At 42.5% G+C, this 27,197-nt stretch overlaps 4 protein-coding genes and 3 non-coding genes across 43 annotated transcripts in view; 5 read left to right on the forward strand and 2 right to left on the reverse strand.

Moving 5' to 3' along the window:
* Positions 1 to 1,476, reverse strand: part of Pbrm1 (polybromo 1) — a 100,217-nt gene extending 98,741 nt beyond the window's left edge. For 8 of the 36 annotated variants that reach the window (XM_038348954.2, XM_038348951.2, XM_042056018.1 and 5 more), the window contains exon 1: positions 1,332 to 1,449. The gene's annotated coding sequence lies outside the window, so the exon portion shown is untranslated. Of the gene's footprint in view, positions 1 to 747; positions 766 to 787; positions 943 to 1,027; positions 1,170 to 1,331 lie in introns of those variants that run through there. The other 28 variants (XM_038348949.2, XM_038348942.2, XM_042056020.1 and 25 more) reach the window with 13 other exon arrangements.
* Gnl3 (G protein nucleolar 3) lies at positions 1,445 to 8,287 on the forward strand. The gene is made up of 15 exons (XM_038348955.1): positions 1,445 to 1,698; positions 2,966 to 3,024; positions 3,426 to 3,563; positions 3,669 to 3,773; positions 3,965 to 4,045; positions 4,450 to 4,582; positions 5,711 to 5,823; positions 6,079 to 6,196; positions 6,465 to 6,552; positions 6,887 to 7,061; positions 7,141 to 7,283; positions 7,367 to 7,503; positions 7,592 to 7,749; positions 7,914 to 7,980; positions 8,084 to 8,287. Exons 1-15 carry the CDS (start codon positions 1,686 to 1,688, stop codon positions 8,167 to 8,169), a joined length of 1,614 nt encoding a protein of 537 aa, XP_038204883.1. The 5' UTR covers positions 1,445 to 1,685; the 3' UTR covers positions 8,170 to 8,287.
* Positions 4,624 to 4,697, forward strand: LOC119799606. Its single transcript, XR_005282888.1, has one exon. It is a non-coding gene; the product is annotated as a small nucleolar RNA SNORD19 (small nucleolar RNA).
* Positions 5,869 to 5,946, forward strand: LOC119799616. Its single transcript, XR_005282897.1, has one exon. It is a non-coding gene; the product is annotated as a small nucleolar RNA SNORD19B (small nucleolar RNA).
* LOC119799609 lies at positions 6,759 to 6,832 on the forward strand. The gene has a single exon (XR_005282891.1). It is a non-coding gene; the product is annotated as a small nucleolar RNA SNORD69 (small nucleolar RNA).
* A 324-nt stretch (positions 8,288 to 8,611) lies between the features above and the next one.
* On the reverse strand, positions 8,612 to 24,129 carry Glt8d1 (glycosyltransferase 8 domain containing 1). Of its 2 annotated transcripts, none has more exons than XM_038348957.2 (10): positions 23,730 to 24,129; positions 19,429 to 19,482; positions 19,250 to 19,348; positions 12,274 to 12,487; positions 10,765 to 10,882; positions 10,472 to 10,556; positions 10,048 to 10,160; positions 9,617 to 9,783; positions 9,412 to 9,524; positions 8,612 to 9,143 (listed from the first exon to the last, which is right to left on the reverse strand). In XM_038348957.2, the coding sequence occupies exons 2-10, from the start codon at positions 19,442 to 19,444 to the stop codon at positions 8,953 to 8,955; spliced, it is 1,116 nt and encodes a 371-aa protein (XP_038204885.1). In that variant the 5' UTR covers positions 19,445 to 19,482; positions 23,730 to 24,129; the 3' UTR covers positions 8,612 to 8,952. The 2 variants fall into 2 exon arrangements, with proteins under 2 accessions (XP_038204885.1, XP_038204884.1); XM_038348956.2 differs by having other exon boundaries at positions 23,610 to 24,129.
* On the forward strand, positions 24,012 to 25,888 carry Spcs1 (signal peptidase complex subunit 1). The gene is made up of 4 exons (XM_038348958.1): positions 24,012 to 24,379; positions 24,678 to 24,737; positions 24,821 to 24,907; positions 25,514 to 25,888. The coding sequence occupies exons 1-4, from the start codon at positions 24,119 to 24,121 to the stop codon at positions 25,637 to 25,639; spliced, it is 534 nt and encodes a 177-aa protein (XP_038204886.1). The 5' UTR covers positions 24,012 to 24,118; the 3' UTR covers positions 25,640 to 25,888.
* Positions 25,889 to 27,197: the final 1,309 nt, after the last annotated feature.

The raw sequence follows: 27,197 nt of genomic DNA on the forward strand, positions 1-27,197 counted from the left end.
TACTATCCTCACCGTCCCCACCCTCCAGAAGTGGCTCACGCCTGCAAATGCAGCACTCAGGAGACTGGTAGGAGATCATAAACTTGTCAACCTGGCAACAAAGTAAGGCCAGGTCAAAGGTAAAAAACGATACTTTCCTATCTTTCACTTCCAATATTAAAAACTACTAAAGTGGGGCTGGAGAGACAGCTCAGCAGTTAAGAGCATTGCCTGCTCTTCCAAAGGTCCTGAGTTCAATTCCCAGCAACCACATGGTGGCTCACAACCATCTGTAATGAGATCTGGTGCCCTCTTCTGGTCTGCAGACACACACAGACAGAATAACGTATACATAATAAATAAATATTTTAAAAAACCTACTAAAGCAAAAGCTAGTCTTTAATTTCTATACCGAGTCAAATCTACTTCTGAATTATATTTGTTAAAGGAGTATTACTAAATAAGGGGGAGAATGATACTTGGAGCCACTTTGTTTCCCTGGTAAAAGGTGTCCCTATGTGACCTAAGACAAACTGAAACCTGCCATCGCCCTGCCGGGACCTCCCAAGGGCTGGAACCAACAGGTGTTTGTTATTCTACTGTGCCTGGCTCAGAAAGTCATTTTTGAAAAGTTTGAGTTAACACAGCTTGAACCAACGTACACTTCTACAGTTATTCCTAGAATTTCTATACCCACTTTACTGCGTTTTTGTCATTTGTTTTCCAGGAATTTTGTATTTTGCCCCATCTTTCAATAGCAAGACTCACTTCTTTTTCAGAAAGTAAAAAACTTTGAGGCGGAAAATACCTTCAAAACTAGAAAATAGTCTTGACGTTGTAGATAAGATGATGTATCTAACCTCTAAATAAATGTCTCACTGAAAAAAATATTCGGTTTGGGCAATCACACGGAAAGAGTAAAAAAACAAAACAAAACAAAACCAAATGAGGGAGTTTTTGCCGAACGCACAAGAAACAAAAAAACAAAAACCATCAACAACAAAAAAGGAGGCCTTGAGAGGCGGAGGAAAAGAAGAGTTTGCCCGACCTGTCACTGCTTCTGGGGACTAAAGGAAACGTTGACAGCTTGGGAGCCGCCCCGCGACGGGCGGGAAAGCGCTGCGCGGGGAGCTTCCGGGCCCCGGTTTGCCTTTGTCCCGGCCGGCAGGTGCGGCCAGGCTGCTGGGCCCGTCCCGAGGCCGCCGCCGAGCCCCGCCCCGCGCCCAGCCCGACCAGCGCGTCCGCACTACGGGGCGGGGCCTCCGCCGCGGCTCCAGCCCGCCCGGGCCGACACAAAGGCCCGGCGGCCGGCCGAGGAGGTGCGGCCCCACCCGCCCCGGGCCCGGCCTTACCCCGCCGCTCCGCCGCCTGCAGCCCCGGCCGCGGTCCCCGACCGCCGCGCCCCGCCCCGTGGCCGCCACGGCTGCTATTGCTCCACTGGCCGCGGCCGCTGCCGTCGCTCCGGCGCACCCGCCGCCCTCACCGCCCTCACCCCTCCCAGTGCTGCCGTAAATCCAACCCGTGGCCGCCAAGCGATCCCGACTCTGTGCGACTGGGTGTGCGCGCGCACGCGGCCGAGCCCCGACTCGCTTTACGGCAGTAGTTTGAGCGCGTGACGTTGGCCCTCGGCTTCAGTTCGCACGTGGCGCCCGAGGAGGCACGGTGTCCCTGAAGTCTCTTCTGCTTCCGCAGCGTCCACTGCCAGCATGAAACGGCCAAGTGAGTGGGGTAGAGAGGCGGGCGTGGTCCGCCCACCGGGCAGGTCCTCGTTCTTGCTCCGCAGGCCATTGCTCTGCCTCCCGTAGAGCAGAGGGTTGGAAGTCCCAGGCCCGGCTTCGGCCTTGTTCACCAGGGCCTGTTCTGTGGAAGGAAAGCTAGGCCCAGACGGGGAATCCTATTTGTGTGGTTAACGTGTCTGAGCCTGTTTTCGGGCCCGCTATTTCCTTTCGTTTAAGGACTATTCAAAACCACTGTCGGTCGCCCGTTGTGGCACGTGCCGGTAATCCCGTCCAAGGAAGAGTAACGCAGGAGGATCGAAACTTTGCAGCCAGCCTGGCATGTGTACTGAGAACCTGGCTCAAAATGATCAAAGAGAAACCCCTGCCTCTCCTTGAGATTTGTGGTGCTTTCCTCTAGAAGCTTGATTCACTCGATCTACTGGATCAAATTGACGGATACTTGAAATTGTAGCTTAAATTATTAAGTACTGGCATAATTTTGTAGGAAAGGTTGAGGCAGGCTCTGTGTAGCCCAGGCTAGCCTTAAATTGCCCGATTCTCTTGGTCTCAGCCTCCAAAATGTCGGGATTATAGCCACGTGTCCGCCTGTCTTCCGATTCCTCACCCCCATAGTCTCATCTAAATTGGTGGTTGACTTACTACAAGAATAGCACATCATGCCGGGCTGAGGTGGTGCACGCCTTTAATCCCAGCACTTAGTAGGCAGAGGCAGGTGGATCTCTGTGAGTTGGAGGCCAGCCTGGTCTACAAGAGCTAGTTCCAAGTCAGCCTCCAAAGCTACATAGAAAGCCTGTCTCAAAAAAAAAAAAAAAAAAAAAAAACCACATCAAAACATTGTACTTTTAGGTTATCAAAAACTAAGTATAAGGCCTGAGATTTTCATTGTATTTTTGTAAGTCCCCTGGCTTGATAGAAGAGTGTCTTGAAGGTCATAAAGGCACTTGCAACCACACCTGACTCAGAGTTCAATCTCTCAGACTGACCTGATGATGAGAACTTATTTCTCACGCCAAACAAAATAAGTAAATGAAATATAATATTTTGGTAGGTGGAGGGGAGAGATGGCTTAGCATTTAAGAGCAGTAGAAGCTCTTAGAGGATACTCAGGTTTGAGTCCCAGCACCCACATGTCAGCTCCCCACTTTCCAGGGAGAAATGAAGCCATCTTCGCTGTAAGCATATCATTGATGCTCCAACAAGAGCAGGTGAAACATCCATACACTAATTGTTTTGTTTGTTTTTGGCAGAGTTAAAGAAAGCAAGCAAACGTATGACCTGCCATAAGCGGTATAAAATCCAAAAAAAGGTAAGTGTTCTTGGGAGACCTATACCGAATGGACTGTCCTCTCCCCTCCGTAGGGAAGGCAGTGTTAATGATTTGGGATTGGACATGGATACAAGGTCTTAACCATTAAGAATGCAACTGTGGCAAAGTACAGGGGGAGAGAAAACACTACTCACTATGACATAGTCTTTTACAAAGAGCTGACTATCATAGTCTGTATAATTCCAATTGGATTTTCATTTTTCTAAGGTGCTTCAAATGCATAAGTTGTGTCTAAGATTGACTTATTACCTAAATTTTAAGTGGTAAAGTGTTTTTGTGTCGTGACTTTTTTCTTTTGTACAGTACTAAAGATTGAACCTATGACCTCATGCATGCTAGGCAAGCACTCTCCTCCAGTCTTAGAGTCTTGTTTTTAATAGGTCCGAGAACATCACCGTAAATTAAGGAAGGAAGCTAAAAAACGGGGTCACAAGAAGCCTAGGAAGGACCCTGGAGTTCCAAATAGTGCTCCCTTTAAAGAGGCTGTTCTTCGTGAAGCTGAACTAAGGAAACAGCAGGTAAGCAAGCTGAAACGTCCAATAGAATGTAGCATAAGTATGTGTGGTTTCCAGGATAAATCATCAGCCTCCACCTCATTCATTGCTTTTATGACTTTGATGCAGCTTGAAGAACTAAAGCAGCAGCAGAAACTTGATAGGCAACAAGAAAGGAAAAGAAAACTTGAAGTTAACCCTGGTGATGAGCAATTCAATGTGGAACCTAAGCAGGTAGGATTATTTCTCCTTAAATAGGCATTCTGAAGCAGAAATAAAGGTGAAGTGAAAGATTAGTAGGAAAGTGTAGATTGACTCCTATTTCAAATATTAGGTATATTGTCTGTAGTCAGCTGTGGAAATGTTCAACTGGTAATAACTGCTTTTTGAGCTTACTATCTTTCTCCTATTTTTGTATCTTTTAGGAATGTGAAGAACCCAAAACGAAGAGAGCTAAATCAGGAAAACAGAATCCAAAGAAGTTGCACTGTCGGGAACTTAAAAAGGTATCTTGATATAGGTCAGTGTCAATGGTGTGCAGACTTGAGAGCTCCTTTGTAACATGGGAATCCTTAGAAATTGTTGCAGTTGAAGTCGGGAGGGTGGATAGGAAGTAGGTTCTTAGTGCACTTGCTTCCTCGCACTGCCAACCCAAGCCCACTTTTCTGTGTTGCCAGAGCCTGGCTATGTCTCCTCAGTACTTATAAGAAGGCTTGTTAAACTACACAGTTCATTGTGGGTAAATCAAATGTTCTGACCTGGGCAAAGTTATTGGGTTTTATTGGGTGGGAAGTTGCCAAAAATCTTAATATTAAAATGAAGACATGGTGTTCCTGTCTTCTGGACTTGGGCAACAGTTGAGGGTGCTACTCAAGAGGGACTGCTATTCTAATAGCTTCTTACTGGACAGGTGATTGAGGCCTCAGATGTCGTGTTAGAGGTTTTGGATGCCAGAGATCCTCTTGGCTGTAGGTGTCCTCAGGTCGAAGAAGCTGTTGTCAAAAGTGGACATAAGAAGCTGGTACTTGTATTAAATAAATCAGGTAAGTAGAAAGGGTCCCCTTTGTGTCTCATGTGCACTTATGAGGAATGAGGAAAAATCTGAACAGTCTGATTCTCACTGAAGACTGATAAGATCCAACTCTGACCTCAACAGCCAATACATGTGCACTCTGGTGCCAAGGACATGGGGAGGAGGTGGTTTCAGCTGTATTTTTCTGTTCTGTTATTTAATGCTTAAGTCCCCCTTGGTTTTAAGAATTTAACTCTTGTGTTTCATATGAGAACAGACAGCTCAGCTCTAAGCTGGGGTATAAGTTACTATGTGGGGCAAAATATATAAGGTGATTATGTGTCTGGGTGGGCTTGAGCAGCAGAAAGAAGAGAACCCAGAAGAAAGACTTGTAGAGAATCATTTGTTCTTTCCTAATTCTTAACAGAATCAGGTACCAAAGGAGAATTTGGAGAACTGGCTAAATTTTAGCATGGAATTGCCAGCAGTGGTTTTTGAGCCTCTGCTGATTTGGGGGGTGGGTGTAGAGGTCTATATAAGAAAGTGATTTAAAATCACTGTTAGGCTTAGAAAGCCGGTACCTCTTAGTTAAAGGAAAATCCTGGAAACAGGGACATAGGTGCTTAGATCAAGTGAGAGTACTGGAGATGTTGATTTTCAAAAGTTGCTCAGTTGGAACATTGCCTGCCTAGTACTCAAAAAAGATGTACTTTTGCTGCCGGGCACACATAAAACCTGGCGTAGTAGTATGCTTCTGTGATCCCATCATTGGATGGATAAAGGGGAGTTTTAAAGTTCAAGGCCAACCTGAAATACATGAGACTGTGGGACACAGATGCAACATCTCCTGGGCAGTAGTGGTACACACCCTTAATCTCAGCACTGGGGAGGCATAGGCAGGTGGATCTGAGTTCAAGGCCAGCCTGGTCTACAGAGTAAGTTCCATTACAGCCAGGACTGTTTGACAGAGAAACCCTGTCTCAAAAAAACAAAAAAATTAGCATCTCAAGACACAAGTGGTATGGCATGAAGTTTACTTTTCCCTTAATTCCTTTTGAAAAATTGGGAAAATGCAAATGAAGTCAATCATAGTTTACCACATTTAATAAATTAATCTTAAAACCAAACTGAAGCATTGTCTTTTCCCAATTCTCACAAGATCTAGTACCAAAGGAGAATTTGGAGAACTGGCTAAATTACTTGAATAAAGAATTGCCAACAGTGGTGTTCAAAGCCTCAACAAACATGAAGTACAGAGAGAAGATCCTCAAGGTATGCCGTACTCTTAGCGGGGGGAATGTGGTTTCCTCGGGTTTGTGATGATTGAAATATGATGAGTGTGCAGAATGTTGACTAAGGTGAAAACAATAAGATCCAACTCTGATTTCATCAAAGATCATCTGAAAGGCAGTAGAGGCCAGTAGTTTTTCTAAGAACTGGACTCTGGTGCCAGATTTACTGGGTTTCATCTGATGGTATTTATCAGAATTATTAAAAGTACTGTACTTTGTGTTTTTATGTGTTAAGGTAAAGAAGAAACCTGTTCCATTGCAAAGTAAAACCTGCTGTGGCAAGGATGCACTCTATAAGCTTCTTAAAAGTTTTCAGCAGTCATGTGGGAAAGATATTCAGGTTGGAGTAATTGGTAAGTAGTGTTTAGCACATTAACCTTTTTACTCGTTAAGTCTAGAGATACTTAGCCAAGAACACCACATTGTGAATGGGTTTATCACAAGAGGAAGGAGTCGTCTCAAATGTTGATTCTAGCTTAACTTACTGTAAAACACTTAAATATCTACCAGCTTCAGAAGTTGGTGTCTAAGAGCTCTTGGCAGACAGAACACTTAACCTGGTATGGGCAAGGAAACTATTAAAAAATGTATTTTATAATATGGGTTTGCATTTATTTGTAGGTTTCCCAAATGTGGGGAAAAGCAGCATCATTAATAGTTTAAAACAAGAATGGATATGTAATGTTGGAGTTCCCATGGGACTTACAAGGTAAATAAATCTCAGACATCAGTAAAAGATAACTTGGTGCTGGGCTAGGAAGATTGATTGGAAAAGCTAGGCTACCTACAATATTGAGTTTGAAAGTCATATTGGATCTGGTTTCCTAAGGTTAAGGAAATAACCATGAAGTTTGGATGCATAGCACTGTAACATGCAGTGCTTATTTTAGGATTCTGTATGTTAAGTTTCTAATAAACATGAAGCAGTGATGACAAATTGGATCTGACTGCTGTGCTGAGTTGTTCAATCCAACCCTGAGCTTCATGTTTGTTCTTTTGCGCTTAGATAGACCAGTGACCCTGTAATTCCATCTCTTTTTCAGGAGCATGCAGGTTGTCCCTTTGGACAAGCAGATCACAGTCATAGATAGTCCATGCTTCATTATTTCACCCAGTAACTCCCCTACTGCACTTGCTCTCCGGAGTCCAACAAGCATTGAAGTACTAAGACCACTAGAGGCTGCCAGTGCCATTCTATCCCAGGCTGATAGTCAACAGGTAACAGAATTCCCCTTGAGCTCCTTACCACTGTTCTTTATCCACATATATCAATGACAGTTCGTGTTTTGTTTTTAAGGTGGTTTTAAAATACACTGTCCCAGAGTTTAAGGATTCTTTGGATTTTTTTACTAAACTTGCTCAGAGAAGAGGTCTGCACCAAAAGGGTGGAGGCCCAAGTGTGGAAAGTGCTGCTAAGCTGCTGTGGTCTGAGTGGACAGGGTAAGATCTCTTTGTATTGCATTGAAGACAACATAGAATAAAGGGCTGGAACTGTGTTTGACAGATATTGTTTTTAATGCCAGTGCCTCATTAGGTTACTACTGTCATCCTCCTGCTTCCTGGACTCTTTCTCCACATTTCAGTGAGAGTGTTACAGAAAACATGAAGAGGGGCTTTAATGTGGAGGACTTAGAAATGAGTAATGCACACAGCATACAAGGTAAAACTGTCTTTCTGTTATAACAGGGATAACGCTGACAGAATGCTAGAGGCCTTGCATTAACATGACTTTTGTTCCTTTCCTTTAGTCCTCAAGGGCCTTCATTTAACTAACAGAATCCTTTTCCGGTCTTCGGGCCTGACAAATGGAATAATAGAAGAAACAGACATACCCGAAGAATTGCCAAGACACAAAGAAAACAGACAGGGTGGTGAAGATGATGGAAATGGTGATGGTGAAAATAATGTAAGTTTTGTTTCTTGAGTTAAAGCTCAAGTGAATTCTCTAGCATTATAGTGCAGAAAGAATGAGGAGGGTCGGAAGCAGAAACAAGTTTGTGATCTAACAGACCTCCATAAGGTTAATAAGATGTCATGGGCTATTGCATACCACATTTCTTTGGTCTACAGGCAGACATCTCAGATGCACCCCCTGTAGAAGATACCACAGAGATGTTACCTGTGGAATCAACAGCAAGTGAGTCTGGGACAAAGGACTTAGAACTATGTAGTTTGAGCACAGTTGCTTTTATTTTCTTGTATAAAATTTTGTGGTTTTTTTTTTTTTTTCTCCTATACAGGTAAACCATCTGACAGCTCATTTGCCGTGGATAAAATGCGTAAAGAGGATGATGATGTCTATGACTTTAGAACAGATTATGTATAACTGCTACAGATGTTAATGTTTTGTGTACAGTGTCCCAGACTGGTTTGGCACAAACTGTAAATCTTGTGAATATGTATCATATATATATAAAAGCAAACTACAAAAGTGCTTACATGCATTTGTGTTTAAGATTTATTTATGGCCAAGCATGTGTTACACATGCCTTTAATCCCACCCAGCACTTAAGAGGCAGAGACAGGCAGATCTCTGTGAGCTCAAGGCTAGCCTGGTCTACACAGGGAAACTGTCTCAAAAAAATGTGTGTGTGCGCAGAGAGGGGTGGCCTATATGCAGTGGGATGGAGGTTCTAGAGTACTGCATTGGATCTCTGGAACTAGAATAATCCCATTGTGACCTGAGGTGATAGAAACTGAACTCTAGAAGAGCAGCAATATTTACATTCAATATATGGAAGAGAATCTGTTCTCTGGAAGCAAAGAGATTTATTGGAAAACATTTTATTTACAAACTGAGCCACAGGTTACAAAATTAAAACCAAGCTGCAGTTCCTAACTACAGCAGATAGATGAACTAGTGTTGGTTTTATCAGTCTGTCCTTCAGGTCAGTCAGCAATGTAGTAAGCAAGCATTTGGTAAGGCAGATGGAGACATTTGTAGTCATCTTGGAAGCTGACTGCCACGGAAGCAATTTGTCATCTCTACCCAGCTGAAGCATCCCCTTTTCTGTGGGTTGCTAAAGAGAGAATCTATCCTGACACTGTTAACTTCCCACATGTGTCTTCCAGGATTTCCTGAGTGGTATATTTAAGCTTAAATTCTAGTTCACTTTATGTTTGAGGCATCCATATGTCTTCGGATTAAGCTGAATTTGCCTGTTGGGTCTGGAACATACCATTTTTCCCAAACATCCGCATATGAAGCAGCTCTTCCCCAAGGCTTGAAGTGGCCATTCCAGTGAAGTAACTTGGCAGCCTTTACAAACTGGGGTGAATACCGTTTTCCAGCACTGGAACCTTTAAAAAAAATGCCAAATGATTACTAGTAAGACAAAGCAATGTCATGCTAAGCTGCAGAAACCTTAAGGGAAACACTGGATACAGCTCATCCCTAAGGAAGAGTTCTTAATTACCAATTTCTGATTAGCTTAAATCAGCAGCTGGTTTTTTTGTTTTGGTGTCTACTAAGTAGCTCTGGCTGACCTCGAACTCGGGGTAGTACTGCTGCCTTGGCATTCTCAAGTGCTAGGATTACCCATACCCAGATTGCATGCTTAACACTTACCAAGGTGTCGGACGTTCCACATAGGGTCAATGGTGGAATGTTGTTGATAAAATACGATAAGCAGAGGAGGGGTGGTGATGCTGCCAGCCAGAGTTCTACTGTACAGTCCCTCTCTTGGTGAAACAAAGAATGTCAGTGAAGAGTACCGGCCAACTTCTACTGGTAAAGACTTTATTTTAAAAAGATAAACCAGTTAAATACTTACTCTACATTAAGCTTCATCCATTTCTCCAGCTGGTTAGTTACATTCTGTCTCTTCCATTCAGTCAAGTTTGCAACAAAAACTCCAGGATTAAAGGAGCAGGTGCTGGCTTTCATGGAAAGCTTACGAATTCTTTCCTTTTTATAGTCAAGATAGCCAATATAATTGTACTGAAAACACAAATGAGATATTTGCTGCTTAAAAACTTCTATAGCAAGTAAAGAAGAAGAATTCTCAAGATATTAGCAAAAGCAACGTAGGAGATTTAACAAATACAGCAGTTGGGATCTAGTTTGTCTTGGTTGTAAAGTCTATAAATGAATCTACAGAAAAGTAGGCATGCGATCTCTAGTGAAGTAACTGGTTAATGTAAGATTGAGCTCTGAATTTAACACTTCAAGCATTCATAGGGAATAAGGTTTGCAGTAATTTACTTGGTTCCCTGCTCCACGGATAATGACTTTAGTAGAGGCTGAATCACAATCTTCTGAAAATGCAGCAGCATGTCCTGGCTTCAGTGGTGTATTATACAAGGCAAGAATGTCACCTGGAATGGATAAAGTGAAATGAACAATTGCCTTGAGATTTTGTTTCTTCTGCTTCTCCAACCCCCAACCCCACCCATTTCTTTCAAGACAGCATTTCTCTGTGTAGTCCTGGCTGTCCTGGAACTCATGTAGACCAGGCTGACCTCGAACCCAGAGATCTTCCTGCCTCTACCTTCTGAGTTCTGGGATTAAAGGAATGTGCCACTACCCTGCAATCTAATTCTTCCCAATTCTAATGGCCTAATGCTCACCATATGATAACCCTTACAGCCCAGAATCCAGATGAAGAAAAGAACTCATTCTTTGGTACCTTGTACAATTACATCATCATCCATGTATATGGCCTTCTTTACACTGGGAACCAGAATTGGCAAGTAGAACCTTGCAAAGGTTAACTGAAAAGGAAAGAAGCATCAGCACAGGATACAGTAGCTGGGCTACTATATATAAAAGTTATTAAAATGTTCTCAGAACCCTTGTAAAAGCAGTCAGTGAACTCCTGGTACTGCCCAGATTTGGTCCCTAGAGAATTCGCACTGTACCCAAATTATGCAAGTATTCTAATCAAATACATCTATAGAAACAAAGACACATGGAACTCACTGGTTTCATGGACTCCCCCTGGTCAGGATCCTCCTTTACTTTCCCTTCTAAAAGTTTAGTATCAAAATTTACAATTTTGTACCTGATGCTTTTCAGGGAAACACTGTTAAGCCAGGACCTGATAAAGAAAAAACACATTTCAGTCTTAAACAGTCATGTTTCTAAAGTATAGCCTTATCTTTCTATGTTTTTCTAACAGTGGCTTAATGTAATGTAAGAGAAACCCAATACACTAGATGTTTGAAGTTCTTTATCTCTAATACTGGGGGGTCCTCAACTGAGATAAAGGCATTCCCATCAAAGTTTCTTCTCAGCCAGGAATCCACAAGGGGAAAATCTTCCCCCAAAACTTTACTGTAAAAAATCTAGACTTGAGAACACCATGCCAAAAAATGGACTTCATTTCTTGAAGTTATTACACTGCCCAAGGTAACCTTGAATTCACTGTTCTCCCTGAGCCACCCAAATACTGAGATTACAAGAGTGCACCACCGTGCCCAGCTGGGTCATAGAATTTTTACCCTTCCAAAAACAGTCAAATTATAATGGTAGTAAAAGCTAGTTATCAATAAAACTAGCATTTAATATTCAGCTATAGAATGATTATTTCCTGTGAAGAATCTTAAGACTCTGAGGCAATGTAAGAACAGCCCATGTTATCTGCCCAAGCACTATACACTTCTGAGTCCATTCTAAACCTGCAGTATGTTTCTACATCTTGGATGGGTTCTGAGTTTTTCAAGAATGAGAACATAATTTTCAGGAATGTGAACCATGGAGAAAGCCATAAGGAGAGAATTACTTAGAATTCTGATAGTCTGTTAAACAAGCTGCTTTTTAGAATAAGTTTTGTAGATTTCTGTTTTTAATTTTTTTAAGACAGTCTCATACACCCCAGCCTGTCCTTAAAACTTACTCTTTTTGTTTTGGTTTTTTGTTTTTTGAGGTAGCTTTGGAGTCTGTCCTGGAACTAGTTCTTGTAGCCCAGGCTGGCCTCGAACTCACAGAGATTCGCCTGTCTCTGCCTCCCAAGTGCTGGGATTAAAGGTGTGCACCACCACCGTCCAGCCCTTAAAACTTACTTTGTAGTCAAGGATGCCTTTGGAACTAATCGCCCTGCTTCTACCTCCTGAGTGCTAGGTTGACAGGCGTGAGCCACCATGAACTGAACCCAGTGCTTTATGCATGTGCATCTCTAAGAAGCTAAGACGAGTAAAGCAATATATTGCTTCCCTTATCAGAAAGTCAGGTTGCCAAACATTAGACCTATACTAAAAGAACTGCGGAATTAACAGTGTGACTTTGACAGCTAGTTTTGTTCCTGATATAAATTATCGTTTCTCTTGCCATCGAGACACGACACAATCACATGGAAAAAATATTTGTACTCTGTGTTTGTGGATGGTAAAACAGGAAGACATCATAATATAGTGTAATGGTTGCTGGCTCAGCAGTGGGCTGGTGAAGAGCATCAGGCAGAGGCAAAATCACTAGGAAAGCAGTGCTCACCGGAGATGGTCTGCTGTACTGTTGAGGGTAACAATGTAAAAAATCACATTGGAGCGAGTGTTCCGATGAACGCTATTTATGGCCGCAATCGTCCCACCCAGCCTGTCTTCAGAGGCAGCAATGACCACAGGAATCTCTTCTTGTCTACCATTTACTGGATGTTGATGAACATCTGTGGCAAAGTCTATGGGCTGAAGCCCCAGGATTCCTGAATCTGAAAACAACACAGGAAAACACGGGGACACAATCTCAGGAATTTTTGTTTTGCTTGGGTTTGTTGGTTGTTTTGTTCTTTGAAATAGTTTTACTATATAATCCTGCTGGCCTGGAACATGCTAAGTAGACCAGGTTAGCCTCAAACTCAAAGAAGTTACTATGCTAGAAGTAAAAGCATGCACTACCATGTCCAGCAAGTTTTTTTTTTGGGGGGTGGGGTGGGCGGGACAGGTTGTCTCTATGTAGCCTTGGCTGTCCTGGAACTCACTTGATAGACCAGGCTGGCCTAAAACTCAAGAGATCCATCTGCCTCTGCCTCCCAAGTGCTGGGATTAAAGGTGTGCACCACTACCACCCAGCTGCCCAGCAAGGTTTTTTTTTTTTTTTCCTACAGAGACCAGTGCACCACTACCACCCAGCTGCCCAGCAAGGTTTTTTTTTTTTCCTACAGAGACCAGTGCACCACGGTGAATAAAAACCCAGAAACATATATTGGGGTTCAACCTGAAGGTCAGAAAAGCATAACAGCCAGCCACTGACTCTTACCTCTACCTCAGTCTGAAATGGTGATTCTGCCTCCAGGAATCCTCAGAATAAGACTGTGTCTGAGAGTTGTCTCCTCTCATAAATCTCGCTAGGGCTGGAAGTAAAGGTGTGCACCACTACCGCCATTTTCTATGGCAAACTAGTGTGGCTACTGGGATTATATAGGTGTGTGCCACTACTGCCTGGTCTGTATGGTTGGCCAGCAGGGCTGTTTTACTCTTTGATCTTCAGGCAAACTTTATTTATAAAAATACAAATGAATGAAATATCATTATATTTCTAGATTTTGTCTAAAATTAAAAAGGAGGCTATAACTAATATAAGAAAACTATATACAATAAGTACCATGACTATATATAATTTATGCAAGCAATAAATACATTAATAGTATCTAGTGCATTTGACAAATACAGAGAAAATAGCCCATAATCTTTCCTATTCTGGTGAGTCCAAAGTCTTGTACCTAATTTACTTTCTATCATAACTTGCTTTCTGCATCTGGTAAACAAGGAAAACTATAACTATCTAGTCTTCAACTCCCTCAGAGACCCAAGAAAGAAATAATATTAACTGAGTAAGCAGGAAGTGAATGCAAGAGACTTGTAAAGAATGTGAGAAATGATAGAAAACGATGGCTGCCTGGACAGTCACCTAGAGTTCCTCTGCAACATTCGGGCCTCGCTTATCTGACAGACTTTCTGTGAAGCAGGATATTCTAAAGGGCTGTCCTGCCTTGTCTTGACAATGTTTGGCAGTAACTTTCTTTTGTGTCCTGCTTGTCTAATTAGGATAGCATACTGTCAGCAGCCAAGGCAAGGGCATTTTCTTGCCCAGTGTGGTATTTACTTTTGCCACAAAGAAAGTAAACTCCATGTGGAGTTTCTTCAATGCTCATCATCTTCTCTGAAGTAGATTGGTGCTGCCAGGAACAGACATGTCTCATTGTCATAATAAAAAAAAAGAGAGAGCGAGCTTATTAAAACATCTTAAATGCTATATTCTGTAGAACATTGAAGTGTTTGAAGATGACCTGTCTATCTAAAATATCTTTGTTTGACCTTGAAAAGGTACCTAATGTGATTACAAGTTTGATTTTAATAGGTAAATAATTACTAACCTGCATTTCCTTATTACCCTAAATAGTTGGTAATAATAACTTCCAAAGACTAGAAATTGCATGACATTGTTAAATGAGCTGGATAGGTACAATACTTTAAACAAAATTAGAAAAGTATGTACAGTATGTTCCAACAAAATTTATCACAAATTTGTATCAATATACAAAAGTCCAATACAATGTAAAACATTTAAAACCAGTAGTTGTTTTTTAAAGTAGATTGAATACTCTACTCTTTTATTTTACCATATTTATATCCTCCCTTTTTTTCTTTTGAGAGTAGATTCAATAATCTCTACCCTTTTATCCTATCATATCTATATCCCTTTTTTCTTTTTAAAACAAGAACTAATTTTTTAAAACAAGGAATCTAATTTCCTTGTTTAGCTTTTTCCTGACCATTAACAATAATAATTTGTAACCAGCCCCCCTAACCAATGACAAATATCCATAATCCATTGAATAACCAAAAACCACCCATCCCACCTCTTGGGAATGTGGGTGTCATATTCTTAAATTTACTTCCTGATGTCTGGGTTTTGGGGCAACGGTATCTTTAGTGAAAAAAATGGGCTAATTGCCAAGTTCTAGGAGAGGTAGTTTATCATTTGTTGTCTAGCCTCTGCATAATCCCAAGTGCATAATCCCCAAGTGCTGGGACTAAAAACATGTGCCAAATGTGGTACATTTACACAATGGAGTACTACACAGCAGAAAAAAATAACAGCTTGAATTTTGCAGGAAAATGGATGGAGCTAGAAAACATTATTTTGAGTGAGGTAACCCAGACACAGAAAAACAATTATCACATGTACTCACTCATAGGTGGTTTTTAAACATAAAGCAAAGAAAGCCAGCCTACAAACCACAATCCCAGAGAACTTAAACAGATCTAATCTACATGGGAAATAGAAAGTGGAAAAAGACAAGATCTCCTGAGTAAACTGGAAGCATGGAGACCTTGGGGGAGGGCTGAAGTAGAGAAAAATGTAGACCTCAATAAATAACAATTTTAAAGAGTTTAGTATCAATCTCTCCTAATTTGCACCTTTTGTGTCTAATTTTTTTGTAAACATATTTTATAGCCTACATAATAAATAGAATCTTGAGCTAAAAAAATATTTTTTATAAAAAAACCAAAAACCACAAAAAACGATAGGTAGGTAGGTAGGTAGGTAGATAGATAGATAGATAGATAGATAGATAGATAGATAGATAGATAGATAGATAGTTAGAATCTCCTCTTTGTATTTTTTTCAGGAGTTATTTGTCAGAGAACTGTCTCCTCTCATCTTATATTCCTCTCTAGGGCTGGGATTAAAGGCGTGCACCACTACCGCACTGTTTCTATAGCAAACTAGTGTGGCTACCAGGATTAAAAAATTGTGCCACCACTGCCTGGGCTGTAAGGCTGATCAGTGGGGCTCTTTTACTCTCTGATCTTCAGGTAAGCTTTATTTATAAAAATACAAATGAAATGTCACTACAATCCAAGACACGGAAGGAGATAATATGAGAATTACAGTAGCAATTTACTTATTTTTTTTTCCTTTTTCTTTTCTTTCTTTGGTTTTTGGAGACGGGATTTCTCTATAGCTTTGGAGCCTGTCCTGGAACTAGCTCTTGAAGACCAGACTGGCCTCGAACTCGCAGAGATCCACCTGCCTCTATCTCCTGAATGCTGTGATTAAAAGTTTGCGCCACCAGCGCCTGGCTAATTTACTTCTTCTTCTTCTTCTTTTTATTATTATTATTATTATTAATAATAAAATATTCTGTCTGTGTGTATGCCTGCAGGCCAGAAGAGGACACCAGACCCCATTACAGATGGTTATGAGCCAACATGTGGTTGCTGCGAATTGAACTCAGGACCTTTGGAAGAGAAGGAAATGCTCTTAACCTTTGAGCCATCTCTCCAGCCCCTAATTTACTTATTCTTGCATATTAATTTTGAAGCATACAATAGAAAACTGTGTTTTCACATACATAAGCACTTTTAAAGAAGTGGAAGAATTTTAAAAAATAATCTGGCAACACTCTTGGTATACCATTGATAAGAAAGTTACAGAACCTTTCTGAAATGTATTCTGGCAGTTTATAAGCAGCCTTTAAGGGTGCACGGCCTTTGTCTTAATCATTCTCTCTTAAGGACAAAATCTGAACTAGAGAAGAGTCACATTTTTAGGCTGAGGATCTAGCTCATCAGTAAGGGTATACGTTCCAAACGGATAAGGCCCCAGATTCAACCCAAACACACCAAAACAAATCACCTTTTATTTATACTTACAAAAACCTAGAAACAGTCTTCAAACCACATATCACATGGAGGCATAAAAATCAATTGTACTGGATTTTGATCAGAATTTACTCTCTTGTGCTTGGAATGAACCTTGGCCCTAGCATATGTTAAACAAGCTCTCTACTGCTAAGCTACATTCCTAGGCCTATGATTTGAGTTTAAATAGGAAAATCTTTGGATTGGAATAGAAAATTAAATTTAGAAAGGGAGTTCAATACAAAATAACTACAGAGAGTCAGGTAGGTGGTGGTGACACACACCTTTAATCCCAGCACTGGGGAAGCAGAGGCAGGCGGATCTCTGTGAGTTCCAGGCCAGCCTGGTCTAGGACAGGTTCCAAAAGCTACAGAGAAACCCTGTCTCGAAAAACAAAAAGCAAAACAAAACAAAAAAAAAAGGATGTACACAGCTATATGCAAGTTTTGTGCAATTAGATTCAAAAGATCCAAGTGTCTGAAGATTTGGGTCCTACAGCCAGTCCTATGAATATAGGACAGCTGTATATTCACTCTGCTATCAATGAACACTGAGTCTTAGTATATACTAGATAATGTCTAGCCCTAGAGTTACAACCAGGAATAAAGCACGTAAATTTTAACCAGACAAATATCTATGTCTATGTATGTCTTGCATGTAATGAGTTCTTACTGTAGGATTGCCATCAAAATCTGAAAGTTATTAAAAAAGAAAATAGATCTTCTTGTGGATATAAATAAACTTAACAGCATTAAAATTACACACACAAATAAAGTCTTAAGTACATATTTGAAGTTTACTTTATGCTTATGATAAAAATCACATGGAGAAGGTTGTCATGTAGTTTAGTATAATCTCAAATACATATAAAAATACAAATACTGAGAAAGGAACTAAAATATACCAGATCAAAATTTTTTTAGTAGTTTCTCGTGTCGGTGAAATAACTTATTCAACTAATACTAAATGATTCTATCTCTCCCTCCAAGTGCTGGGCTTAGAGATACGAGCTAACTCTGACTTTATTTCCTTGTTGGTTTTTTGAGAGAGGGTTTTTCTATAACTTTGGAGCCTGTCCTGGAACTTGCTCTGTAGACTATGCTGGTTTCAAACTCATAGAGATCTGCCTTCCGAGTGCTGGGATTAAAGGTGTGTGCCACCACCACCAGCATATGTGTATTTATTTTTTAAAACAAAATTTTGCTTTTGCCTGTGCTAGCCTCAAACTCATGATTCTTTTGCCTTGCCTCAGCTTCCCAATTGCTAGGAATTTTGGGGTGTGTCATCACATCTAGCCTCAAAAATGATTTTTGAAAACAAGGACATTGTGGTTCACATCTGTAATTCCATCTGCTGTGGATTATGCTCATTGCTAAATAAAAGCTGATTAGCCGATAGCTGGGTAGGCAGAGACTGAGCGCCAGAGCCAGACAAGGAGAATTTTGGGGAGAGGAAGGCAAAGTCTGAGAGTTCCAGCAAACACAGAGAAGCAAGATGAGAATGCCATACTGAGAAAAGGGACCAGGCTGGAGAGATGGATCAGTGGTTAAGAGCATTGGCTGCTCTTCCAGAGATCCTGAGTTCAATTCCCAGCAACCACATGGTGACTCACAACCATCTATAATGAGATCAGGTTCCCTCTTCTGGCCTGCTGTCAGAACACTGAATATATAATAATTAAATCTTTAAAAAAAAAAGGGGGGGGTGGAGAAAAGGTATCAAGTCTTGTGGCTAAACATAGGTAAGAACTATGGGCTAATTTAAGTGTAAGAGTTAGTGAATAAGAAGCCTGAGCTATCATAAGCCAAGCATTTATAAGTAATATTAGCCTCAATGTGGTAATTTGGGAAGTGGCTGCCAGGTATTTGGGACTGAGTGGCTACATCCATCACTATGGAAGCTGAGGCAGGATGATCAGGAATTCAAGAACAGCCCATAGTGAGTTTGAAGCCAGACTCAGCCATAAGATCCAGTCTCAAAACAACAGAAAACAACAAAAAGATATCTACAAACACCCCAAAGCCTCAAATATCCTCCATTACCAGGGTAGAATCGTATGAACGACTAGATAACTGTAATGTAATTATATAATGGAATGGGTTTTAATCAGCTGATAGAACTTTGATGTCTGTTTTATCACAAAGTCCTACTGCTGTGCCGGCTAAGTTAAAGGAGACTGACACTGCAGAGGCAAAGACAAGCATCAGATTCAGGATGCAACTTGTAAAGCCCTGACCTGATGCAATTTAAGGCCTCTGACTAGATAGAAAGGAATATTCTCTCAGATCAAGTCCTTAGCTAAAGACTTAACTACCGAGACAAGAGCAGGAGGAGTGCCCACTATGCCTTCTGTTGGGACAAGCTCTGAAATCTCGACCCTACATTGCACTCCAGCCCCTCCCCCTTATGGCCATTGTCTAACTCAGTTACTCACTGTCCACCTTATCCAGACAGCCTGAGCAAAGCAATTACCAAAGATCAAACAGCTGTGTCTGGGCAAACTACTCTAGGAAGCAGAGCCCGCACACAGCCCTTGAATCTCCATTTAACTTCCATTCCCCAAACCTCCTATGTAACCTGCAAGTATCCCCTCCTTCTTTTTGCAGACACCCCTTCCCCCACTGTGTCTGTCCTTTGCTGTTTGAAGTTAACAGACCCCTCTGCTGAGGTCACTGGTCTCTTCTGGTCTTCTGCCCCTTTATACTGCCTCAGAGTCTTTCTAAGTCCAAGAAGCGAGTTTTCTTTTTTTTCTTTTACACAGTGCTATCAGTTACAATGTGGGACAACAGACAGTAGTGTGGAGTTAGTAAAGGTTTCCATACCTGTTACGTCATTCCTTAGCAAACTACTCAAGCTAAGGAAGTTATGGTGCAAAACCAATAAGAAGAGAACAACAGCCAGGACCCAGATGATGATGCTCACTGAAACAGAGGGAACCTACATTACATCTCTTGGCTTTGGTCTACGTATAAAAGCAATGAAATTTGGAGCGAGAACATACCTTTACGGAATGACATCCTTTTCTTCTGTCTTATACAAACATTAGATACTAATCCTATAAAATAAAAGTCCCCAAAGTCAGTAAGGACATGAGAATGGTCATCAAAAATACTTATTCAGACACTTTTTTTTCTAAATTATTAACTTTCAAGAGCCCAATCTGGAGCCTGAAAAAAAAAAAAAACCCTTTTTTAAGATATATAGATATATGTGTGCACTATCTGCATACCTTTACACCAGAAGAGGGCATCAGTCGCCATGTGGTTGTTGGGAATTGAACTCAAGACCTCTGGAAACAGCTAGTATTCATATCCTCTGAGCCAACTCTCCAGCACAGAGTCTGAAAATTTTATGATGATCATAGTGCTTTCACGTGACATTTGAGACCACATAGTTTTAGATAGTTCCACGAGATTCAACACCTTCTGGCCTCTGCAGGTACTGCATGCACATGGTATGCACAGAGAGAAGTAGGCATGTGTGTATACATATAAAAATATGCTTTAAGGGACAATAAGTCAGGCTAAGGACACAGCTTAGTGGGTAAGAGTGTGGGCTGGGTTAAGGACGAGGATCTATCTGCGCTTGTATCCCCAGCTCCCGCGTCAAAAACTGGGCATGGTCACATGCACATCGATGACCTTGGCACTGTGGGAGGGAGGCAAAGATTGGAGGATCCTGAAGCTTGCTGACCACTGGCCTAGCTCCAGGTTCAGTAAGCAGAGATCCAGCAGGACACCGGAGGCCCTCCTCTGGGCTCCACACACCTGCATGCACAACACACAGAACTCCCCAGATTCATCTCTGTTGATGAAGTGACCAAGTATTAAGAAAGTGGTTTCCACACGGGTGCTTTCTAGGCCCCTCTGCTCATCTGACACCTTCTACTTTCTCAAAACAATTCAATGGAGAAGACTGTGGAATATGTATTTATGAAACAAAATTCATTAAACAAATTCACCTAAAGTAGTGTTTAAACATGTAGACAGCGGTGTTTATTTGACGAAGGACTTTCAGCCAACCACACTGCTGAGAAAGTTAATTTATACTATGTGTGCATCAGGCACTTAACTTCCCAAGGTCTTTCTAAAAGCAGGGATTCTGTTTTAAATAGGACCATGGGTCATATTACACATTTGAGGCAATGTAATTCAGACTTACAAAGAACGATCTAAAACACATGAACACGTTCCTTTTTAGAACAGTAAATACAAAACATATCACACCAATGAACTTCCTCTGTAAAAATTACGCATTATAGACTGGCAAGGTGGCTCAGTGAGTAAAAGTGTTTGTTTGCAGGACAAGCTTGATGACCAGAGTTCGATCCCCAGAATCCATGGAGAACTGACCCCTGAAAGCTGTCCTATCTCTTACTTCCACATGTACACCACGGCACCTGCACTCACTCTCTGTCTCTCTCTCTCTCTCTCTCACACACACACACAATTTTTTTAATATGTATATATGTATTGTAAGTATATGTATGTAACAACAATGAAAAAAGGTCATTTTTAATAATTTGTTTGGCTTTATTTTTATGTGCATTGGTGTAAAGGCATCAGATCCCTAGAACTGGAGTTAGACAGTTTTGAGCTGCCATGTGGGTGCTGGGAATTGAACCCGGGTCCTCTGGAAGAATAGCTAGTGCTCCTAACCTCTGAGCTATCTTTCCAGCCCCCACACAATTTTTTTTAAAGTTATGAACACAGCTGTGTGTTGAGAAGAAAGCTCAATCCATTAAGAGCTTGCTGTGCATGTTAGGACCCAAGTTAGATCCCAGAAACTCCATTAAAAGTGGGGTGTGTATCCCATCACTGAGAGGAAGACTGGAAGATCCCTGGTGAATAGCCATCTTAAGGAACACCACCTGAGGCTGACCTTTGTCCTCCACGTTTGTGTTCTTACACACATGGGAATACATACACACAAAAGTAAAAATACACATTATATGCCCCACTATTTGTCTCTATCACATCATAGGCTGAGCCTAATCTACAGAAACTGGCAGATTGGAAGCCACTCAATAAAGCCTTAACATCTGCCTGCTTTGAGCTAAATTCCACCAAGACCAGATAAAACAATCTCATTCCAACCATCCCCAGCTAGTTGCTGGTACAAAAGGCAATGGTTTAGCTCATCAACTTCTAGTGATGTTAGTTACAGATAACACTGTATATGGAATGGAAGTCACATGTATCTGAGCTACTCTAGTTAGCAGAACATAAGAAACACACCTCTAGCAAGTACCGAATGCACTTAAGTAGATACACGTGACAGACAGAAAACACTAAGTTCTTCCAGTTACCTACATGAAAAATACCAGCTATCATAATAAGTCTGATCAATGGTGTGCTTCCTGGTAACGAGGGTTCCTTGGTTTGTTTAGGATCTCTCGAAATTTCATATATGCTGTAGGTATAGAATAGTAGCAACATTTTTGTCAGAGAACAATTGTGTATAATTTTCTTCACTATGCAAATCCATGGTGATTTGCTCAGAAATTATAAAACTTTTACATCCCTAAACTATTTGTATACAAAAAAGCCTCCTCATAAGCACACACACACACACACACACACACACACACACACACGAAACCCAGGACAGATATTGCCCATTACTATGAAAGAAATCTTAAGGAAAAAACTTTTTTTGCTTATTGTTTTTGAGACACAGTCTTAACATAAAGCCCAGGCTGACCCTGAACTTTTGATCCTGCTGCCCAGTGCTGAGATTATAGGGCTGCACCATGTTTTAGCCTTTTCTTTTTTTGCTTGTGTATGTGTATACAGTATGTGTGCATGCATTTGTGCTTGCATGTTTGAGAGCAAGTGTGTGTATGGGGGGGAGGAGTCAGAGGTTGACATCAGATTTTCATGTCCCACCTTACAAAGTCTCTCAACTCAACCCCAACTTGCCAGTCTTTCTAGTCATCTTGTTCTCGGGGTCTCATCTCTACCTCCTGAGTGCTGGGACTACAGGTGTGCTGCCACGCCCAGCCTGCACTGACACAGATACTGGGGACTTGAACTCAGGTCCTCCACTTGTGTGCTAAGTACTTTTCCCATCATCTCTCTAGCTAACTTCCACCTTTAAAACACAAACACGCTCGCTCCCTGTATTTATAGCCACAGTCTCAACAACCATTTTGTTTATTTTCCCTCTTATTATTATGGACCACTCATATGCACAAGATGCTATCCCACTGGTGCGCGGTGCCCTATCCTACAATTGCTTGTATGGATCATCATAAACGTCTTTCCATTCCCGGCGGATCACTCCCGCAGCATGCTAGCATGTTCTGGTCTTTTAGTTAGTTAAAGGCGGGAGGGGGTCGTGGAGGATGGAGAGGATCGAACTCTGCCTCCTTCATACTAATGGACTGAAAAGATTGGCATCTTTGTTCTTCGACGTCTGTTCCTATTTCCAAACTGCTCTTGTGGAGATCACCAACCACTATCCTCTCCTTGCACAACGAATCTCACTCTTCCCTCTCAATTATGAAATTGTCACAGGTACGGATTTGTATCGCATGAATGTAAGTTCTATGGAAACAGGGAGCTAAATGAAAATGTAAATCTACTGCTGAATCCCTGAGCCTAAGATCATCCCCACCAAAGAGCAACAGGCACGTGGTATTTGTTGGGCAGTCTTGCAAATTCAGAAGCATCCAGTCTCCAATCAAGAAGAGAATGCCATCTTAATAATCAGCGACACTATGTCCATAAGGGAAAGTATCAGATTTCTGTGGAGTTAAAAAGAAAAAGATTGAAAAATTGGTAGCTCGGTGGATGCGGGCAGCAGCCACTCAGCTTCCAGCCTGGAGTGGCTAGCATCTCACTGACTGCAAGCACCGCAATCTAGAGAGGCAGATGGCCCCGGAGAGCCGGATCCCCAGAACGGGTACCCCATCTAGCTCACTAACAAGGGGAAAGCTCGGGCTTTTGAAATATACACCACCCTTGAAGAAGGGGCTAAGGGAAACCTTTAGGTGATCTTTACCAAGAGGGCCTAGTCTGGGAGTGTGAGAGCCATGGAATCCTACAACCAAATAGTTGGGCTGAATATGGGGTCCTCTAGGTGGGGGAATGGGGGCTCACTCCATGAAGCGTGGGGCCGCCAGGGCCTCGTGACTCGGTTATCTTCCCTAACTATAGGGGTCATTAATGGTCTCCTTACTCTTAGGAGCGACGGGGACGTGGAGTGGCAGTCCCGGGGTTCCGCCACGCAATGACACGCCAGGTTAGAGCCGCGTCAGACGAATCCTCGCCCTGAGGAGCTCGGCGCAGCCGCCTTTACCTGCGCCTGGAGGAGGGGCCGCCGCCGCGCCCCGGCCCGCCCCGCCAGCTCAGCGCTCGCACCGCAGGCCCCAGGTCCGGGCCCACCGCGGGGCCGCCTGCGTCTGCCGCACCCCGGCCGCGGCCCCCTGGCCCGCGAGCTCTGCAGCAACCACGCTGTGCCACCAGCTCTCAGCTTGACCGTGGCTCCGCTTCCAGAGCGCCACGCGCAGCAGGCGCCACGGGGCAGCCCGGGTCCTCCTGGAGAAAAGGCCGTCGCTATGGAGACGCGGCGCGTGCCGGCGGCCGTTAGGAGGGGCAGGCACAGCCCGCGAGTCGCGGCATGGGGCAGCCGGAAGCACTGACGGGTGCGATGCTCCGGCCAGGTCGCAGCCCCAGCCCTCGTGAGCAATGCGCTGGATTCCAGGAACTTTAGGAGACGTCTCTCCTTTGGCGATGGCGCGGGGCGGGGCCAGAGGGTGTCCGTGCCCGTCGGACACATCCGCTTCCGGGGCCACGGCCGTCAGACTGAGGGGCTCGGCGGGTCGACCAAGCTACGCTCGGTGTCGCACCCCACAAACCAAACTCCTTAAGAATCGGCTACCTCTGCTTTGTTGTCGATCTTCTCCGCCAATCATGCTGGAACATCTGAGTTCGCTGCCCACCCAGATGGTGAGGATGCGCGTCCCAGGTCCCCGCAGGCCACTTTGGAGCGCTGGAGCACCGACTGGTGTGGCGTGTGGTTCACATCCTCAAAGATCCTAGGGCCTCTTCTCTTCCCCCAGAAAGGATTCCCTTACCCATACAACGTTAAGGTGCCCAAAGTTTCCCCGGGAAATAAAAATTTTGCTTCCTTACTGGGAAACTCCCGGTGTTGAGTGCTGCCTGTGCCAACACTGAGTTCCTCACAAAAACTGCAGTCCTTTGGTAGTGGGACTTAACCTGCCTCTCTCTTCTCTTTCGTCCCTAGGATTACAAGGGGCAGAAGCTAGCTGAACAGATGTTTCAGGGGATTATTCTTTTTTCTGCAGTAAGTATTGATTTTTACCTTTAATTTCGTAATCCCGTGTCCCTCGGTTTGACTGCCTTAAATATACTTGGTTTTCTTTTCAGATAGTTGGGTTTATCTACGGGTACGTGGCTGAACAGTTTGGGTGGACCGTCTACATAGTTATGGCCGGATTTGCTTTCTCGTGTTTGGTAAGAAATTTGTGGCTGTTTTGAGTATTAGTAGCAACATCAGTTTTCTTGAGTTGGGAAACTTGGTTGGACCTAATAGTGAGAACCAGAATCAGCTCTTTCTTCGTCTTTCCTAGTAATATTTCTTCCTATTATTGGGAAAGTAGAATATTAATGTCAGATGGTGTGAGCTGGCCAGAAGAGCAAAACTTTCTTTTTTAAAGATTTATTTATGTATTATGTATACAGTGTTCTGTCTGCATGTATGCCTGCACACCAGTAGAGGGCACCAGATCTCATTACAGATGGTTGTGAGCCACCATATGGTTGCTGGACCTCTAGAAGAGCAGCCAGTGCTTTTAACCTCTGAGCCATCTCTCCCACCCAAGAGCAGAACTTTCTAATTTCCTTAGGCTTTCCTACTGTGCTCGCTCTGCCTCCATCTTTCTTTTAGTTCTTAAAACTGTGTGTGTAAACACACCGGGCTTGCTCTCATCACCTGACACCCTGTCTGGTCAGTTTGTTAATCTTTAAGCGTGGTGGTTATTTGGGGACCAGACATTACACATACTGATCTTTTAAACTTTGGCTAGAAATAAATGCTGCCTTTTCTCTTTTCTAATCTAGCTGACACTTCCTCCGTGGCCAATCTATCGCCGGCATCCCCTGAAGTGGTTACCTGTTCAAGACTTAGGCACCGAAGACAAGAAATCAGGGGACAGAAAAGTTAAGAGACATGCTAAAAATAATTGATGCGAGCTTTCACGACTCAGACTCAGCGCCCACTTTGCTTTCGTTTCCTGTAAAATGAGCTGAATGGCTCTCATAACCAAAATGTGAGCTGTGTAGAGATCCAGCTGTGCTTGTCTCATTCTCATCCAGCCGGTTTTAACTTACAGCTATTTTATTCCATCTCTTCATAATCGTGCCGTGGAGATTAAGTGGAATATAAGTGTGCAATGTTTCTTTCAGCATATGACGAATAAAATCTCCTAACCGGTAGTCCTTTTTTTTTTTTCCTAATATAGTCTTGCAATGGGTTCTCACTATGTAGACGAGGCTGTCTCCAAGCTCAGAATCCTGCTGCTTCAGCTCCCCAGACTGCTGGGATTACGGGTATATGTACCACACCTGGTTTTCAACTTTCAGAGTCTCACAATCTATTGTGAGTTATTGAACTGTTTTAATGGTGGTTTTTGTTGTTATTGGTGATGCTTTTTGTTTGTTCGTTTGTTTGGATTGTTTTTTTTCTGAGATAAGATCTTTCTACATAGCTTTTGTTATCCTGTAATTATGTAGACCAGGCTGGCCCTTGAACTCAGAGTTCCACCCGCCCTCCCCTCCTGAGTACTGGGTTTAAAGTCATGCCCCATCACTCCTAGATCAAATGGTTTCAATTAAAATTCATAGTGCAATTCTATGTCTGACAGATCTTTTGTTGGTTATTTTGCAAAATTTTAGTAAAAAGCCAAAATTAAATGTTATGTTTAGAAAACGTAAGCATCAGGCTGGACGGTGGTGGCGCACACCTTTAATCCCAGCATTTGGGAGGCAGAGGGAGGCGGATCTCTGAGTTCAAGGCCAGCCTGTCTGCAGGAGCTAGTTCTAGGACAGGCTCTAAAGCTACAGAGAAACCCTGTTTCAAAAAACCAAAAAAAGAAAAAAAAAGAAAATGTAAACATCATCTTGTTCTGTCGTTGCAAGTTCCTAGGTTTTTTTTAAATTCTCACTTTTTTATAAATGGTTTTTATTTTGTGTGTGTGTGTGTGTGCACGTTGAGGTCAGAAGATGGTTTTTGTTAGTCATTGGTTATCTCTTTACACCGTCTAGGTTCTGGAGATGGAACGTGGGTTGTTCAATGCTTTTACTAGCTGAACTGTATCAATGGCCCCTTTCCTCTTTTTTTTAAAAATATTTATTTATTATGTATACAATATTCTGTCTGTGTGTATGTCTGCAGGCCAGAAAAGGGCACCAGATCTCATTACAGATGGTTGTAAGCCACCATGTGGTTGCTGGGAATTGAACTCAGGACCTTTGGAAGAGCAGGCAATGCTCTTAACCACTGAGCCATCTCTCCAGCCCCCCTTTCCTCTTTTCCACTGTTTTTTTGTTTGTATATATTGTGTGGGGGCCCTCATGTAGAGATCAGAGGACAGATGTGGGAATCAGTTCATTCCTTCTGTGTGGGTTCCGGGGATTGAACTCAGGTTGGTAGGCTTAGCAGCAGAACCTTTTGCCTGCAGAACCATTTCACAGCTCCTACCCTACCCCCGCGGGCCAGAGGTTTTTTTTTTTTTAATTTTTATTT

The sequence above is a fragment of the Arvicola amphibius genome, chromosome 12 (assembly GCF_903992535.2).
Source record: "Arvicola amphibius chromosome 12, mArvAmp1.2, whole genome shotgun sequence".
NCBI lineage: Eukaryota > Metazoa > Chordata > Mammalia > Rodentia > Cricetidae > Arvicola > Arvicola amphibius.

What these genes read in the sequence shown, in the direction of transcription:
- Gnl3 (XM_038348955.1), top strand. An exon ending in TCAATGTGGAACCTAAGCAG is followed by an intron (nt 3,774 to 3,964) that starts GTAGGATTATTT and finishes TGTATCTTTTAG; the next exon opens with GAATGTGAAGAACCCAAAAC. An exon ending in GTTCCCATGGGACTTACAAG is followed by an intron (nt 6,553 to 6,886) that starts GTAAATAAATCT and finishes TCTCTTTTTCAG; the next exon opens with GAGCATGCAGGTTGTCCCTT.
- Glt8d1 (XM_038348957.2), bottom strand. An exon ending in TGATGATGTAATTGTACAAG is followed by an intron (nt 10,161 to 10,471) that starts GTACCAAAGAAT and finishes TATCCATTCCAG; the next exon opens with GTGACATTCTTGCCTTGTAT. An exon ending in TCCGTGGAGCAGGGAACCAA is followed by an intron (nt 9,784 to 10,047) that starts GTAAATTACTGC and finishes TTGTGTTTTCAG; the next exon opens with TACAATTATATTGGCTATCT.
- Spcs1 (XM_038348958.1), top strand. Translation starts at nt 24,119, where the DNA reads ATGCGCTGGATTCCAGGAACTTTAGGAGACGTCTCTCCTTTGGCGATG. An exon ending in GTTCGCTGCCCACCCAGATG is followed by an intron (nt 24,380 to 24,677) that starts GTGAGGATGCGC and finishes TTTCGTCCCTAG; the next exon opens with GATTACAAGGGGCAGAAGCT. An exon ending in GGATTATTCTTTTTTCTGCA is followed by an intron (nt 24,738 to 24,820) that starts GTAAGTATTGAT and finishes TTTTCTTTTCAG; the next exon opens with ATAGTTGGGTTTATCTACGG.